The sequence below is a fragment of the Vollenhovia emeryi genome, unplaced genomic scaffold (assembly GCF_000949405.1).
Source record: "Vollenhovia emeryi isolate VEMERY1.0 unplaced genomic scaffold, V.emery_V1.0 DF939284.1, whole genome shotgun sequence".
Classification (NCBI taxonomy): domain Eukaryota; kingdom Metazoa; phylum Arthropoda; class Insecta; order Hymenoptera; family Formicidae; genus Vollenhovia; species Vollenhovia emeryi.
The window spans coordinates 170,950-186,481 of record NW_011967082.1 but is presented as its reverse complement, the minus strand read 5'-3'; the positions used below and the strand labels follow the sequence as shown (position 1 = coordinate 186,481).

Here is a 15,532-nt window from a genome sequence, read left to right as displayed (position 1 = left end):
GCGTCGCGGATGAGCGGCCTCCTCGACGCTCGGAAGAAGGGATCGACGTTAGGGGTAGCCGGGGAAGGACGGGAGAAGAGAGTCTCCAGGTTGAATAATTCAAGCTCTCATTAGGGCGACAAAAGCAGCCTGATGGATAGCTGCCCGACTCCGCTGGCTGTCGCGAGTCCGCACGGACTTCCCTCCACTATCACTATCTCTCTCTCTCTCTCTCTCTCCTCTCGCATATAACGCGAGTTCGCCAAAACGCCGCGCGGTTGCCCCAGGATTCTGGCCCGTCCCCGTGTCCTCTCGACCGCGCAAATATTGCGATTTAGAAACGCGCGGATTATTTTTTTCCAGCATTAGAAAGAAGATCGACGGTTACTTAATATTGAAAGTTAATTCCAGAGGGAACCGTACACTGGAGCTTTATCTCCGCGCGAGAGATCTTCCTTCCTCCCTTTGTAATTCTTGGAATAACAAACGGCTTAATTCACCTTCCCGTAGTGGGAGAGATTTTATAACAATTAGCACTACAATTCGCGCAAGAGGGATCGCGTTAATAAAAGTGAAAATCATTTACTTTCTGTACATTTTTAAAAAATATATCTATCGTTCGCGGAGTATTACGGATTAATTTTATCAGGCATAAACGTGGAATAAAATCGTATCTTCAAATTAATTGCACGAGTAGAATCGATGTCGGCAGAAATTCTCATTAAGATATCGAAATATTGAACGGCGAACGTTCTCCCTATTGTACTCCAGATTGTTAATGGAATTTATGATTAAAATGTTTCGACGGTACCAAGTCTCACCCTGTACAAACACGCGTAGTTGTCACGGAGAACTCCCCCCCTCCCCTCTCCAGTCCTCTTCTCCTTTCGGTCCGTTTTCTTCCGCCCTCTCTCACACTCTCCTTCTGGTCTTCTTCGCCGCTACCGTCGTGTCCACCCCTCGCCTACCCCCTTACCGTCCTCGCGGCGCCCTGTTTTATTTCGAATGTTCTTTCATTTCTTAAAAGGTTCTCTCGCTGATAATTAGCACAATGCGCGGCCGCATTAATTATTACCCGTGCTAATTACCCAAGGATAAATCGCTCGGCAAGGGGTGGCCGGTGAGGCAAGAGAGAGAGAGAAAGAGAGAGAGTGAGACCGGGTCGGGACGGTGGTGGAGACGCAGGGAGGGGGATGCGAGAGGCCGGAGGCGGGGGAGGCCCATTACCGTTATTGCTGCAACAAACCGTCCAACAACAGCGATAAATACGAGCGAGAGGCTGGCGTTACAAATGTCTCTCTGAGTTATGATTATTTAGCGCGCTCGCGCTCGCTCATTCGCCCGTTCGTTGGCTCGTTCGTTCGTTCGTTCGTTCGTTCGTCCGTTGCGGCTTCCGAACGGTTACTTCCGCAGGTTTGTAGCGCAGGGTAGTTTCGGGAGGGAAGTTTGCGACAATCGCTTAAAAAATTATAGTATCGCTTCATATCTCAAACTGCGAAATTGGCGCTTTCGTGCCGCACGAGTAACTTGGAGACGAAGTCGCGAAAGTACTTTCGCACGCGTTTAGCGGAGAACAAAGGTCTTACGTGTGACGAATATGTTTTTTTACACCGTTGAGAAGATTTCATTTAGAACGATCGCAATGTTATAAATACGACAGGCAACAAAGTTTAATGCTATACTTGCTATGTGACCTTAGAGCCTAATCTACACTGTGCTCTTTGCGCCTAGGAACATTCTATTTTGTAGCCAATAAATACGTTTAAAAAATTCGCGCAAGTTGATAAATTGTACATTGTACAATCGTACGTTGTCGACAAAGTTTTTAAGCGTTTTGACTTGCTGATATAAAATGAATGTTTCTAGATGTAAAGAGCGCATTGTAGATTGGGGTTTATAGAATGAAAGAACTTGTAAGGTATTACGTGACATATGTTTAAAAGAAGAATTACGTTGCAATTCTTTTACAATCAGCAATTAATAAAACCATATTGCTTTTAGCACCTGCTATTTTTCACAGCTGCCGTACACACCTTCTTTGCAATAATATTCTTGTAATATCACTCGTCTAAAAAATCGGCCTGTCTTTTCCCAAACGGCTTATACAAACGCGCAGACGTCACGTAAGATTTCATCTTTCTTCTCACTCTTGCCATTTTCCTGCAAGAATATTCACACGCTGGTCCAAAGAAATAACGCATGAAAAGAGCCCAATTATCTGACGCTATCGATATTTCCGCTCTTTCCGCTCGTTTATGTATATTTGAGTAGCTAATTAATACATTTATTTATTCATGCGCGTATTATAACATGCAATAACAAATGGAATAATGGCATACATTGGATTCGCAAAATTACTTATGACAAAATTGCAATGTATAACCGAAATGTAAAGCTTCGTATATTTCCGATGGAATCACGTAAAACGATTATTACAAATAGATGCGGCTGGGAAAGCATGATTTTATGCTACCAAATTTTAGCAAAATTTACATGATTGTAGTTTCGAAAGTTCGTGTCAACGCGTTCTTCATGAAATTTTTATGTTAGCGGCAGTTTCTACAATTTTTGTGTAATTAATAATTATTAAACGAGACTATAGTTGTCGAATTTATTAAAATTTTTATAGGTTTAAGGTAAGTTCTTCCTACGCGTAATAATTTGTGGAAGGATTTATACACACAATTATGATTGATCACAAAAATATTTACCAAAGCGGTTATTGATTTTAAATAATAATTACTTCCCTTTGAAATAATATGAAGCATGTTGTTATTAATTAAAAATCTTTTTGCGATGTAAAAATTATATGTATAAATACAATGGCTGGTTCTAGTTGCCGACAAACTTTATTTTATCGATCCGAAGAGGTGGCTCGCAGTTTCGACGCTAGTTAGCGTCTTTTTCCAGTGCGTTCAATGTCTATCTTTTAAAATGATATTTTGCTTTCGTAAAATTTTCAAGCGAGTAATTAAATTAATTTTTAGAGAGATGGAGGAACTCTGTCACAAAAAATATTTTTAAAGAGCGTATTTTTATCGAAACAAGATACCGCGTTTCTTTAGGAAATGGATTGCTGTGCCATCTGAAGGAATATGCTCTAAACTGAACGCTCTATATATCGACATATCAAGTTCTTTAATTTTCAAATCGATCTCATGATTTTAAAGACATATTCCTAGAAAATCTAACGTACAAGGGAAAGCGAAAGAAAAAAAACGCGTAATTAATTTACATATAATTAAATGTGCACGAGATGTACCTATATAATAAAATTTAATAATAAAGATAAGAAATTTAAATCGCTCTTAAAACCACCCTACAATTTTTTCTTCTTTTAAACGAGAAATTAATAACAAATTGTTAGACCGCACGTTACAGCCTGCGTTAAACTTTTACATGAAATTTGCGCTTATTCGTTTAATTTCTTATCCGCTGCTCGCCGAGTCAAAGGTCATTTATGAATTGCATAAACGGAAGCCAGTGAGAACACTAACGTCGAATCGACGTCAATGGGGTCGAAACCGCGTCTCAGCCGTCAGTTTTCGAAAATAACCAAGTTTTGGAACTTAATTTTTCATATCAACTTGCTACGTCCAACTTTCTGAATACTTTTAACATCAGAGAACTGCCAAGTTAACTTATTTAATACGGAATTCAATACAAAAAAGTTCCAAAACTTTTAATTATTTCCGAAAACTGATGTTGGGCCGCGGTTTCGACCCCATTGGCGTCGATTCGACGTTGATTCGACGTGCTCTCACTGGTTAAACGGCATATCAGCGGCCGTGTGCAGCGTCGCAAACGAATCGACGAAGGACCGGGTATCGAAATTACGAAATCAGCTCAACGACTGCGTCAATGAGGCCATCGGAGTCGCCGAGTTCAGAGGCCACGCGTAATTGATAAGAACGCTGCCAGGGACGCTCGTCACTACTCGCTTTCGACGGAGCGGCGACGACATCTCGTTTGTTGTCGCGGTCGCTCTCGACCTTCGCAGACAGTCGCCTCGTAGATCCCATGGCGCGTATTATCTCGTTCTCCATTTCGCCCAGCGGTTACGCGGGCCCTCGAGTCGCCTCGCTCCGATCAGTCCGTCGTCTTCTGCGATCCGGCTGGACTGCGCTTTAACGAAATGTTATTTTAGGGTCCCCGCGCCACTTGCACCTTGGAATCGCTTCGCTTAGCAGCCTCGCAGTACGGACACGCGACCACTCGTTGCGAGCCTCGTCAGATTGTCGTAATCGCGTTGTTCCGCGATCTTGGCGACGCCTCCGCGCACACCGACGCGGAAAGAGATTTTTATCGGAAGGCTCTTTTTTTTCATCAAGCGACGACAAGCAAACCTTGAAGATAGGACCTATTAAAATACTGCTAACATTCACGCTTTTCAGCCTGAAAGTAAGTAAATTTTCCTTTACGCGGGCGCTCCCCAGCCAACGCACACGGGCGACACTGCGTAAGACAATAAGTCGTTTTATCTTTGTCGTTTGCCACTGCTAGACAAGGATGAAATGACTCTCTTACGCCGTGTCAATCGGTGTCCTCTTGCCGGGAAGCGCTCTCCCCGCGAGAAATGACCCGTCGATTCGACATCGATTTGAAGATGTCGATATCGATTCGACATCGCCTCGACATCGATCGACGAATCATTTCTCACTGGGCTGTGCTTACTCTTCGCGGATAAAACGGCGATGTTTAGAAAAGGATCCCATCGGGAAATGACCCGTCGATCGACGTCGAAACGACGTCAAAATCTACTCCAGTACCGTCGAACTGACGTCGACTCGACGTCGATGCGCAGGTGTCGACGTCGACGTCGCCTCGACGTGTCATTTCTCGCAGGGACGGTGCTAACCCGGGCGCTCGCACCGTCGGAAAAATTCTAACGAGAGGTGAAAACAATGGGGAAAAAAGAGAGCGTAGTCGGAGGAAATTTCTCCGCCGAGGAAAAAAAAACCGGTTTCCTGCACATCGGACCGGGTGAAGCGCCGAGAACGCGGGGGGACGCGAGGAACATAGGGGACACTCGGTATAGCGCGCACTCGTCAGTCCGGATCGGACAAATTGGCCGGCTTCCGCACTCGTAATGGCTCTTTTTCTCCGCACGCATCTCGCGACCCACGGCCATCGGCGCTGGCGACGAATTATCAAGCGATCGCGTTATTGCACGCTCCGCGCGCGCGCGCGTGATTTACAGCCGCGCGGGGAGCCAAGTCCTCGGTATCGGGAAGCCCGGCGATCCTCGGCTCTTCCTCCGGGGCGTCCGTTACGGATGCCGTGCGTAAATGTGTGTGCACGCGCGCGCGAGGAGGGGACCACGCGAGGCGAAGGACCCTGTCAGTCCCCCCCTTCTCGCGGACCGCGGGGGGAGGGGAGGCCCCAGGGGTTTCTGAACCGGGGAGCCGGGGGGGACCGCGATAACGCAGGCCTCTGCCCCGTCTAATTATTCGTGTGTTTACCCGCATAGGTTGCGAGGAAGCGCGGCCAGAAGCGGAGCGGAGCGGAACGGAGCGGACGCAGCGCGGGAGCGACAGCGCGCGGAGCGAGTGATAGAGGATGGCCGGCCGTCTTCGGGGCGGGACGGCCAGGATGCTCGCCGTCTGCCTGGTCTACCTTTGGACGCTCCTCGGTGAGTTACCCGGCGGTTTCTACGCCCGTCTTCCCCCCCTGCCTTTCCTGTCCCGCTCCCACCCCGTCGGCGTGCGAGCCGCCCCCTCGCGCCGCTCGTCCACGCTGACCCCTCGTCTCCCCCCGGTCTCCCTAAAGTCATTCATTGAAAAATGCGCCGTACGAGCCGGCCGGGACGTGGCAGTCCATTGAAGTACGGCGCTGCCGCCTCGGTAAATTCTAGTCTCGCGGCCGGCGTTTCCTCGCGAAGGGCCGGGCAAGAGCTGACTCCTGGGATGACTGTCGCTCGTGTAATCGCAGAGGGAAATCTGCGTAGGACGAGAGCGCGTGTCCGCCTGTCGGTTCTGTACGTTGTTGAATCTACGTTGGACCCCAGCGAGAAATGACTCAACGCCGTTGAAATTCGTGTCGAGTCGACGTCAATTTGAGTCGTTTCTCGCTGGGACGGGGTTCTTTGTGGAAATTCGGTCGGACTTCGTAGCATAAAAGTGTATATTCGTGTGCTACCTTGCCGTATCTAGAGGCACGATAAGTAAAACCAACAATGATATCAGCACTAGCATAATCCTATGTAAAAGACTAAGGCCTGCACAGGTATGTGTCTCGATAGGTAAATGAGTTCTCGAAGAAGCCTCTTGAAAGAAAGAAATTATTTCACGTCAACCGCGAAAGAGTTTGCGCTTTTAAATTTCGTGCATTTCTTTTCCTTCCCGCGAGGCCACCTCGAGCCGACTGTGCCTGTGACTATCGAACACCTTGACAAATGATAGCTCGATGACGAGTACAAGAGGGCATCTTCTTTTTTTACAGGTTCCTACTGTCGAATGGCACCAGGTGATTATTCCCATCGTCGAGTCGTAGATAAAAAAAGAACGGAGCGAGCCGTTTAAAGAGAATTCGCGTCGCGCCACGATCGGTCGGGAGTACTGAATGAAGAACGAAAAAGAAGAGAAAAAAATGTTTAAAAAGGTCGCGCGCGACGCGCCCATTCTCGCCCGTCGTGTAACAGGGACTCCGCGCGAATTAACGGTATTCCGTTTACGCACACGCGCGCGCGCGCACGCATACACGCGTGCCCCGCACATGTAGCACGTATCGCGCGTCTCTTCTGGGACGGCCTCGGGAGAGGAGCGATCCTCGTCGTTCGGCGTCGTCGTTGTCAGTTGACGCGCGACCCGCGATCGGCGACGTCGCCGAGCACTCCGGTCCACGTGCGCTGCGCGCTCGCACACGCAACGTAACTACCTCAGGAGCCCCACGATGATCGGTCGCGCGGTAACGCGTAACTGCTGGAAATTATGTGTGATACTTGCAGCCGTAGCCGGCGGCACCAAGGGCTGGGAGTTGGGAAGCGGCCACAAATACAGGCTGACGAATACGCTTATCTTCAGGGAGGCCGAGCCGCCGAAATCCGGGGGCGACGTCGGCTTCAGGCTCACCGGCGAGCTGGGCGTCGCAGCCCTGTGGCAGGACTCCAATGTCTTTCTACTTAAATTCGAGGCAAGTACGGCGTCTCCGCCGTTATTTTCAAACGGAGCACCGCGAGCCGGAATCCCCTTCGCGCGGCTCTTCGTCGCCGACACCGGCGAATAGCCTTCAGCGCGGTTCAAGTCGTCCTTTGTTTCATCGCAGCTTCGATTTTAGAGGCAGATAAAGAGAGGGAATTAGTCAATTCTTCCTTTGCGCGTCTGTTTTAGTTAGAAATAACTTTTAAAGGAGCAAGCGTTGATCTTTTGAAAGAAATAAATGTAATAATTACAGCGTGAAATGCATTAATGTATCAATGCGCGTTTGTCGTTAGCGAAATGTGCGTGTCCTAATCGCGGGATTTTTATTTAACGTAAATTTCTAATGATGTGCATTTATGTGCATATTTACGCTGCAGACTTAAAACGATAGAAACGTCAAGCGAAGGAGAAACTCTAGTTGCATATTTTTTCTTAAAATACAAATTTAATTATATAATTTCATCGCATGCACAGATTCACTTTCGAAAGTCTATTATAAAACTATTCAGATTCTTGACACTCTATCGAAATGTGTCTCATATCGCGCTCATTTCATTGCAGTTGACGTAAATAAGACGGCATGACAAATGAGACGAGGCGATAAAAATGCGATGTTACATTTATTTCGTTCGAAAAATCATTTGTATCGTACAGAAGCGGAGAATTATTTAAAATAAGATTAATTGTATTGCCTTCCGTGTTAACACACCTTCGTTCCGCACGTGTTGTAATCGGTTAGTGACGGAACTTAAAGCCAGAGATAAGCGGATGACGTTTCACGACTTGCATATTCATTGTCTATACCTGCGTCGCCTTTAAAACTTTTCGTACACGAAACAAAGCGCCTAACTTCCCAGAAGATTTCAATGCGGTGAGGCGGCGCGCTCGTTGATATTGAAAGAGGTCGTGCCGGATTCACATTATGGATATTGATAACCCTTTATCCGGTAGCGATAAAACGCTTCTCGAGTTACAAAGTCATCAAGAAGAGCCTTGAAAATAACTTGTTAATAAGTCAGCTGGTAGCAAAGCTTTTGGAGTTACAACATTTCTACACGTCGAAGGATTAAAGTCTATTTATCGATTTATCGAGAGGAATTTTAAACGTTGCTGATTGCTGCAAAACGTATTTATATTAGCAAAACAATTATGCTGAATTATTATAAGTAATTTTAACAACGTCTTTATTTTAGAGAGTAAAAAATTCGTTAGCCGACGAATGGAGAGTGCCCTGTTGTCAGGTCGATTCGCTCACTCAGCTTCTCGAATATATAACGAATCCTTGTAATAACATTTTAATAATAGAGGAAAGTCCTGAGATAGGATTCTACATTCTGAAATTTCGTTTTAGTTACTTTCACCGCAATTGTGGATCAAATCCCGACGAGCCCCGGAGCCGGAGGGCTTCGTCGAGCACTCGTCCAAGGTGGACGAGGTCGCCGAGAGGCCCTTCTTCGTCCTCTGGCGGCACGGCGACATCGAGGCTGTGTACATGGACCCGGCCGAGAGCGCGTCGTCCGCGAACCTGAAGCGCGGTCTAGCTAGTCTCTTCCAGTACCGAACGCTCGACGACGAGGTGCGCCAACGGGACGCCTCCGGCCTCTGCCACGTGGCCTACGTGACGTCCGGGGACAACGTTGTCGAGAAACGAAAGACTGCCTGCGCGCACGGTACGCTGCCGCCGCCGAAGCAGCATCCGAACCCGGTGTTCGCCGTCAGTCTCGAGAGCTATCGCAATTCCACGTACGTGCTGACGCAGTCGCTGCTACCGGAGAGCGTGACCGATTACGAGGCGCACAGGATGACCTTGGTGGCCAAGTCCGACGTCGGCACGAGCGTCGTGTCGGAGAGAACGCTGAGACAATCGGCCGAGGTCCTGAGCGCGAGCGCGGTTCAGGCGAATTCCGCGAGGCACGCGGTGATGCTCCTCAAGCCCGAGTACAAAGATGTTGGCATCGAGCTGCAACCGGTGCCCGCCACATGTCCCGACGCCGGATGTCCCACGGTAAATTCCTACGCCTGCCCCAACATTCTTGGAGACGATAGAAACCTACAACTATCTGTTGTACAAACAGAGAATGGCTCGATAACGGCACACACCGACAATCAGGCAGTATTATCTACAACTGCGTACCCAAGGTTTCGAATGTTATCTACAGGAAAAATAAATAATTTCAGAAATCGTCACTTTTTTAACGGCCCTCTGAAAAGTATTTCATAATGTTTTAACGTATATTAAAAATAAATGACTTTCGCAGTTGATACATTAGTTTACATTGTTTCTTATAAGACATTGAATATTCATGATTACCTAGTCTCAGAAATGATTCGTCGAATCGACGTAGTTTCGACATCGATCATTTTCTCGCTGGGCATTAGTAAAAATTTTATACGATAAAGATCGCCTGTGCATTCGACCTTTTTAACAAATACGAAGGCTGCTTGAAAAGCTTTCGGAATAAAGTCCAAACTCGTATTAATATTTATATTTTGTGCTAATTCACCAACGCTCGTCCCATTGCAGATCGACCGGACGATCGAGGAATATCACAGAGTGCTCACCGCTTCCGAGCTGGGCACGTCGAAGTCCGCGTCGGCTTTTCTCAAGCTTCTACCTCTAGTCAAGAACGCCTCGCCCGAGGAGTTGTATAAGGTCTTGAAGACGCCACGTAATCAGCCGATAAAGATGCAGCTGCTGGATGTGTTCGGCGCCGCGTCCACCCTGCCCGCTCATCAAGCTGCCATGAAGATACTGCGACAGGACGAGACTGGCGACGAGACCGAGAGGTATCTGTGGGCGCTGTCCCTCTCGCCGACGCCGCACGTCGAGGTTGCCGGAGATATCCTTAGACGCTCCGAGGAGACGATGCAGAATGACAAGGTGTCCGAGACCTACGCGCTCACGGCGGGTGCGATGGCGCGGCACTACGGGTCCGCCGCGGTGATAGAGAAGGCACGGGTCAGTCTGGAACTGGGCCTGGACACCTGCACCGGTGAGGAGTGCAAGCTCAAGTTCCTGCGAGCTCTGCGAAACCTGAAGAGCCCAGCGGCGGTACCCACGTTGCTGCAGCACGCGTTACACGGCAGCAAATCCATCAGCGTCGCCGCCTGGCGCGCTCTGAAAGCCCTGCCGCGCGAAGCTGTGTCCGACGAGATGAAGCGAGCGGCGCACATGGTTTTCTATCAGGTCGGAGTGCCGCGAAGGGACAGCAGCGCGCGAACGCTCGCGCTGGACATTATCCTCGACAACGAACCATCCAAAGAGGCTCTGCGTGATTTCGTGATGTATTCGAGCAGCGACGACCCGGCCTACGAAGTTCGCAAATATCTAAGTCAACGTTTGAAGCAAATTGCCGAGCGAGACGAGCGATTCGCCGAGTATCTGAGGACTATGTACGCGAACGGCAATGTGACGCTCAACAATTACCACGTACGAGCGCAACAAGGCCTGAGCACCGCCTTCGCAAGAGACTTCCTGCGCTCGTCCGACACCAACGGTTCTTTGGTTACCTTCCAGGAAGTGAATTCCGGTATCCTGAAACACGGCATCGTGGACGTCGTTCTGGAAAGCAACGAGCAACAGCAAACGATGTTCTCGCTGGGACTATTCGCCGGCGGTCTCAGCAGTTTCGCCTCGAGCCAGACTGAACAGACGGAAGCCGACGACGAGGTGGCTACCGCTGGAATGGAGATTGACTTTCTCGATGTTGGGGTACGACCGTTCGTCTTCTTCTCCGGCCAAGGCGAGCTGTTAGGTCACGTCTGGTCTGGCACAGCGGACCAGAGGACTCCCGCCTTTCAAGCTCTCGCCTCCTTGTACAGTCATAACGAGTACGTGCCATTGGGTTCGGGGTTTGTCGCCGAGATCGACATTCAGGGCGCCGTGAGCTTCGAGCTAGCCGGTGAAATCCAGGTGAGCCTGTGGTCGAAGAAGGCGCACTCTCTGGTCGAGACGGACGCCGGCGTGATGGTCCACGGCCTAACCAGGGTGCAAACGAGCTTCGTGCAGAGCAAGGCGGAATTCACGATGGCGATGGAGCCGAAGCTCGAGCTGTCCACTGACGTGGACTTCAGCGGGCCGGTGGCGTTGTGTATGAGACTGAGCCAGCCGGTCACCACGGTGGCGCATCAGGTCTACAAGATCGAGAGAATACCCGGCAGCCGGCACAAACTGAGGAAGACGCGCCGGTCGAGGGTTCACTCGCCCGGCAGATCCTACAGACTCAATCGAAAGAACAACGAGATGTGCGCGAAATTCGGGAATTTAAGTTAACGCACACCGAAGACTGCTCAGTGACTTTGTTTTTTTTTTTATAATACGTGTTATCGGTAAAGGAGGCCACAAAACTGTTTTCCTTCGCTTCATAGAGGAAGCTTTGTTTTTCGTGAAATAAATTTCTTTTTCAAGAAATCGATGCCGTGTGTTCGGAATGTCCCAAAATGTCGTTTGTGCACAACGTCCGTATCTATGCATGTATGTACGCGAGTACGTACCGACGTGGTCAGAAAGGTTGTCCGACGTTTTGACACTACACATGATACGATGTATTCTCGTCCCCTCCACGTTCAACTGCACTTATATTCTACATTTTGTGCGCGCGTTTCTGCGCAACGTTGCGTTAATTCTATTGTAATAAAATGCGAAAGGCACGCATTGTGTTCGCCCGCAGGTCCACGATCGCGCGGTCGTTGATCGATCGCACAGCTGGTCAGCGACAACCGCACTCGGAGACGACCATGTCCTCGTAGGTGTACTCGTACTTCAGACTGCCATCGGAGTTCAGGTAGAGCAGACTAATAGGCTCCAGCTTGGTGGGCACGCAGCAGGCTCTGCCCACAAATTTGTTGCCGCGGAGGTCCTCGCTGGACTGGAAGGCGCTGTGCATCAGCGTCTGCACTATCGCGTGCTTGGTCGGACTGAGGTGATCGCCCAGCGGGAAGGAGCACCTACCGGAGCACTGATAAGCCTGATACCCCGTCGGCGCGATCACCCACCGGTCGTACGCGATCAGGGCGAAATCCACGTACATGGGACGCCGGTGGCAGTTGTTCCGGCGTCGTCTTCGCGGCAGCTCGTCCCCCCAAGCGCGCTCCTGCTCCTCCTGCTCCTCCTGCTCCTCCACGGATCGTCGACGGCGCCTGGCGCGGTTGACCTTCCTGTAGTTCAGCAGGAGGATCGGACGGTCGCCGTAAGGATGATACGTCGACCTGCCGTGAACGTAGAGCTTGACGGTGCCGCCCTGCCTGCCGACGACGGCGGACGTGATGTCGAAGGCCCGCCAGGCGTCGTCCTTCCTGGTCCTCTGCATCTCCTCGCTTCCGTTCCTCGCCGACGAATCGTTCAACACTCGCACTCTGACTATCGCGCCGGCTATCCCGAGTAGTTCCGCGGTCTCCAGCATCTCGTCGATGTCGGCCGACGGAATCGCGAACTCCAGAATCCTACCGCCGTCGCTGAGCGGGCCGGAGGTATGCGCCGGCTGGATCGCGCGGACGGCGTCGGCGTCCGAACGCCGGTGGTACAGCTGCAGCATGTACCTGGACAGGACGCCCCGGTATTTCCGGCGATACGCGGCGTCGTGCGAGAGTAGTTCTGTTGAATTGGTCCTCGTGCTGATCCTGTTGAAAGGAGGTCGACGTGACATCAGCGACGACGATGACGACGACGATGGAATCGACAGGTTGAGATGGATCAACGGTTCCGCGTGCATGTTGGAGCTCCAGCGACTGATCAATCCGCTCTGCCACAAGCAGCAGCAGACGAAGACGGTACCCGCGAGCAACAGCAGCCAGTATCCTGAGGCTTGCATGGCAAATTATCGTATTTTGAGCAAAGGCGGAAGAGCCATGGATTTCATCAGGGGAAACCCCTAAGTTATAGTATTAAAATACTTCCAAGTCGCACGACAGATAGCTGATCTCGATATATCTTCCATCGGACGTGGATACAATCTTGAAAAACTCGTGGCGATCGGGAAGATCTCGAGTTGCCCGGGTTCAACGGTCACCTCGCAAGTCTCGCACTCTCTTTGCTCCCCACTTAGAGGCGTGCAAGTTTTGTCACTTAAACTTTTTATTACTCCGCGCTCGGCTGCCGAAGGAGGAACGACGTCGGTGCCGGTCCACGTCGAAACTGTGGGCCGGGGCAATCCTCGAAGATGTTGAGAGCTCCGGTTGGAGAAGCGTTCTCTCCAAATAGCCGCCAATCGAGGCGTTCGAAGTTACCGCCTGGAATGCCCTTATCAACCGCAGACTACCACTCGACTGAGCGACCCTAGGACTTACCCCGCCAGTTGCTCCCGGTGCTCGTCGGTATCTTTAGCCGAAGAATGCTGCTTTTGATAACGGAGATCGATGGAATTTTTCTGACGCTAGTAATTCTTCTAACTTTGTATTGTCGCCCCTTGGAAGATAATTTTAAATACTTTGTGGACAGCCGCACCTATTTCCTCACTCTCCATAGGTGTATCTCGAATTGCCAACGAAATTATTATTATAAACTCATTGAAGCTTGATATAACGAAATAATTTAAAAAGGGCAAATTTAGCGAGTGTTCTTGTAGCTAAACTGTATTGTTGAAATTATTTAGTTTAATTGTTTAAAATTACCTAACGCACCTTCCAAGGTTACGAAAGTTATCTAGTTTAACTATTTAGAATTATCTCTAACAAGCCTCCCAAAGTTACGAAAATTATCTAGTTTAATTGTTTAAAATTACCTGACTAGACTTGCAAGGTTACGAAAATTATCTAGCCTAATTATTTAAAATTGCCTAGAAAGGACCGATTGTCCCATGTCAATTCCAATGGAACACTGAAATTTAATCGGCCGGTCAAATTAATCGGAGATGGTGGAACCGGCCCTTTCTATACAATTTTAAATAATTAAACCCGATTATTTTCGTAACCTTTGGAAGGCTTTCTAAAAACTCTTATCTCTGGTAGATTACGTTATTAAAATTACCCAGTTTCATTATTTAAAATTACATATGTAAAAAGCCTCGTATCTAGAGCAGAGGCCATGGCTAAACGGAACATGCTGTTGTATTTTTAGTCGTTCTTCAGAAACGATTCTCGCACTGGTGTCATATTTTAACTGCTGTAAATTATCGCGCTTTAGGGCCGATTGTTCCAACGTCTGATAATTTTTATCCTTTAGATTAACAACCTGTATCTCTGTCTAATTATTCCCCTTATGTCCGTTTCTACCAATGCAGATTAACTTGAATCTCGGTTTAAACTACTTTTTATCTTTTTCTAATTTTTAGAACTGGAAAAAGATCTGAGATAAACCGAGATTAACCAAGTTGAATCTCGGTTTAAACTACCTTTTGTCTTTTTCTAATTTTTAGGACTAGAAAAAGATCTGAAATAAACCGAGATTAACCAAGTTAATCTGCATTGGTAGAAATAAGCAGCAGGAAGAGACAAAGGATGTTAATCAAAGGACTCGATCGCGAATCTCTTCCTCCAGCGTGAATTCGTGAAAAGTAAAAACTGTTATTGCCAAATGTTGAAATCGTTAATGAAATTTTTTCGCTTTTCACGAGTTTACGCTAAAGAACGAGATTCATGATCGAGCCCAAAGGGTAAAATGTTGCCCAACGGTTGGGACACTCAATCCTCATAGTATTCGACATGTCCAACAAATGGCAACGTCTTCGTCACGTCGGTTGGGTCTCCGTTAAAGGAATATAATCACGTTACGACTTGCACGTGCGACGTGCAATATTCGCACAAGCTGCCCTCGTTCAAGGTCACGAAGAACGAAAGTAGCGTACGACAGTATGGTATTACCAGGGTTGGAAAAAATTACCCTACAAAGGGCCAACCATTTCCAACGTCTGTTAGCTGCTAGCCGAACGTTAACTTTTTAGGCCCGACATTTCACCAAACGTCGCTTAACTTTAATATTGGTTTAATTCAAGAACGAATTAATTGCCGAGCTTAAAGTTAAGCGACGTCGGTGAAACCGGGCCTTAGAATGGCCAGTAGAAATTGGAAGTTAACGGTCGGTTAGAATTAACAGACGTTGGAAATAGTGGCCCGAAAGTATCTACTTACAATTACAGTTTTTTTTTTCGCTAAAAATGTAATCAGTCACAGTTACAAGTTACCGATTCTGAAAGGTAACGCGTTGCAGTTACAGTTTACTTCGTAGTTGCTTTCTCGCAATGAAAATTTAAATATCCCCAATCTTTAATTGTGGAGCATCGACAAAGGCGTTTGTGCGCAAGCGCAGGGCCTAATGCGTAATCTGTGCGGAGGTTTAAAAACTGTATAAAGTAACTATTTCCGTAACCGACTTAAGTTACAGTTACAGATGGAGAGAAAGTAACGGAGTCCAGCTAAAGTTACTACGTAAAAGTAGCTACAGCTCCGTTACAATTAAGTAACGAGTCACTTCCCAACCC

The 15,532-nt window shown here is 48.4% G+C and overlaps 2 protein-coding genes across 8 annotated transcripts; one reads left to right on the top strand and one right to left on the bottom strand.

The window, feature by feature from the left end:
* The first annotated feature begins 5,508 nt into the window (after positions 1-5,508).
* Positions 5,509-11,529, top strand: LOC105559229 (microsomal triglyceride transfer protein large subunit). Of its 7 annotated transcripts, none has more exons than XM_012007358.1 (5): positions 5,509-5,611; positions 6,421-6,444; positions 6,926-7,110; positions 8,470-9,123; positions 9,643-11,529. In XM_012007358.1, the coding sequence occupies exons 1-5, from the start codon at positions 5,539-5,541 to the stop codon at positions 11,389-11,391; spliced, it is 2,685 nt and encodes an 894-aa protein (XP_011862748.1). In that variant the 5' UTR covers positions 5,509-5,538; the 3' UTR covers positions 11,392-11,529. The 7 variants fall into 7 exon arrangements, with proteins under 7 accessions (XP_011862748.1, XP_011862754.1, XP_011862753.1 ...); XM_012007364.1 differs by lacking the exon at positions 5,509-5,611 and adding an exon at positions 5,762-5,956; XM_012007363.1 differs by lacking the exon at positions 5,509-5,611 and adding an exon at positions 5,762-6,204.
* LOC105559231 (growth/differentiation factor 6-B-like) lies at positions 11,421-15,021 on the bottom strand. Its single transcript, XM_012007367.1, has one exon. The coding sequence runs from the start codon at positions 12,926-12,928 to the stop codon at positions 11,828-11,830; it is 1,101 nt and encodes a 366-aa protein (XP_011862757.1). The 5' UTR covers positions 12,929-15,021; the 3' UTR covers positions 11,421-11,827.
* Positions 15,022-15,532: the final 511 nt, after the last annotated feature.

Excerpts from the sequence above, each read along its gene's own strand:
- LOC105559231 (XM_012007367.1), bottom strand. The coding sequence starts at position 12,928 with ATGCAAGCCTCAGGATACTGGCTGCTGTTGCTCGCGGGTACCGTCTTC.
- LOC105559229 (XM_012007358.1), top strand. The coding sequence starts at position 5,539 with ATGGCCGGCCGTCTTCGGGGCGGGACGGCCAGGATGCTCGCCGTCTGC. Across the intron at positions 5,612-6,420 it reads CTACCTTTGGACGCTCCTCG|GTTCCTACTGTCGAATGGCA; the intron begins GTGAGTTACCCG and ends CTTTTTTTACAG. Across the intron at positions 7,111-8,469 it reads TCTTTCTACTTAAATTCGAG|TTACTTTCACCGCAATTGTG; the intron begins GCAAGTACGGCG and ends ATTTCGTTTTAG.